The sequence below is a fragment of the Cynoglossus semilaevis genome, chromosome 18 (genome assembly GCF_000523025.1).
Source record: "Cynoglossus semilaevis isolate Cse_v1.0 chromosome 18, Cse_v1.0, whole genome shotgun sequence".
NCBI lineage: Eukaryota > Metazoa > Chordata > Actinopteri > Pleuronectiformes > Cynoglossidae > Cynoglossus > Cynoglossus semilaevis.
In genome coordinates, this window is record NC_024324.1 from 108,321 (window position 1) to 110,073 (window position 1,753).

Sequence of the window (1,753 nt, forward strand, 5' to 3'; positions counted from 1 at the left end):
TGTGAATGTCCTCACCTGTTGTGTGAATGTAGTGTGAATGTCCTCACCTGTTGTGTACGGCTGGCTGTTGTTCTGTCCACAGTTCTTCATCTTGACCGGAGACAGACACAGTGGTTTCACCACCTTGTGGGTTCCCTCGCACCAATAGGAGGTGCAGAATGCTGAGATGGACAATGTTAGAGCCAGTGAGGTCAGAGACAACGACAGCAGGGACCGGTTTTGTCTGGACATCTTCTCCAGCATGGCTGCAGGTGAAGGACGGCGCCACAGAGGAGGATCCTGGTTCAGAAGTGTTTCCTGGAGTCTGAGGAGCGACCAGAAGACAAACAGGAAGGAGGGCCAATCAACAGGAGGCTCAGTTAAGCAAAGAGCAAAGAGTAGTCGGGAGGAAGAGTGGGGATGATTTGGTGAAAACGAGGAAGAGAAGAAGGGGAGAGGGAGAGAGAGAGAGAGAGAGATTAAAGATGTTTATAAAGGTCAGAGGGCAGGAGGAGGAGGTGGAGCTTAGGATGGGGGGTCAGAGGTCAGATGAAAAGATTTAATCTCAGTGAGACAGATGTGACCATCATCATTCCACACTACACCACCTGGTACCGCTGCACCTGGTACCACTGCAGCAGTTGTCATCTCAGAGAAGTGGGAATCTGCTGCTCCTCCAAATTGCTCCTCCTCCCCTGCTGGACGAGGAAGGAGGTTTCCAGAACCTTCCTCCTGGTCAGTGGCCTTTAAACCTTCCAGGTCAACTGGACGTTTCACCTCTGATCCAAGAGCACCCACTGGTGGTGGGGAGTACAGCAAATATGTACTCTGGGTGTGACAAAGAATAAAGCTACTACAGCTCCCCCTGTTGGTGGGGCCTTGGCGTCAACTGTGAAAGTGTTGTGGTCCTGATCAGAACGGTTTCGGTCACCTGCCTCTTTGATGTGCGAAACTGAGGTGAGTCTTTTGGGTTTGAGGTATGTGGGTGATACCTCCTCTGTTGACTGATGGTTTTTCCAGGTTGACAAAAATGGCTTCTTTTACCGCTCTCTCAAACCACCTGTCCTCCCTGGCCAAAATGTGGACATTGTTGTCCTCAAAGGAGTGGGTTTTGTCCTTGAGGTGAATGTGAACAGCTGAGTCCTGTCCTGAGGAGTCGGTCCTCCTGGTTGTTTGGTCTCGGTACACTCCTCACTGCACTGAACAGTCAATGGACAACTTTGTTGCAAGAAACAAGTTGGAAGAACTGTTCAACCTCAACAACAATCATAAGGATAACCATGGTTACTGCCTGAGTAACAGTACTACTGCAGTGATACTAGTACTAATGTAGTATTACTCTGTCTCACTAGTACTACTGTAGTATTACTCTGTCTTACTAGTACTACTGTGGTATTACTCTGTCTTACTAGTACTACTGTGGTATTACTCTGTCTTACTAGTACTACTGTGGTATTACTCTGTCTTACTAGTACTAGTACAGAACACATGGACAGAGACTGAGGTTCTCTCTGGGGCAGTGGTCATTAAGGAAGTGGACTTGGGTCTGGAAGGTTTCAGGTTCAAGTCCACCAGCTGCCAAGTTACCACTCTGAGGATGGCGCCGTCCCCACACACTGCTGCCCCCTGCTGACTGTGGTGATGGGTGAGCCTCGAAGTGATGTTTCAGGTTTTTGTTGGACACAGGATTTCAACTATTGACAGATGTTTCCAGGCTATTCCAGATGATTCCAGGTTACTCCAGGTGTTTCCTGTTTCCAGGCTATTCCAGATG

General features: G+C 48.8%; 1 protein-coding gene across 1 annotated transcript in view; it reads right to left on the reverse strand.

Moving 5' to 3' along the window:
* The window catches only part of LOC103393781 (germ cell-specific gene 1-like protein), a 13,672-nt gene that overhangs the window by 3,485 nt on the left and 8,434 nt on the right, over positions 1-1,753 (reverse strand). Inside the window, exon 4 of the mRNA XM_008330869.3 lies at positions 48-304. Coding sequence (XP_008329091.1) covers positions 48-243 — 196 coding nt within the window. The 5' untranslated portion in view covers positions 244-304. The remainder of the gene's footprint in view (positions 1-47; positions 305-1,753) is intronic.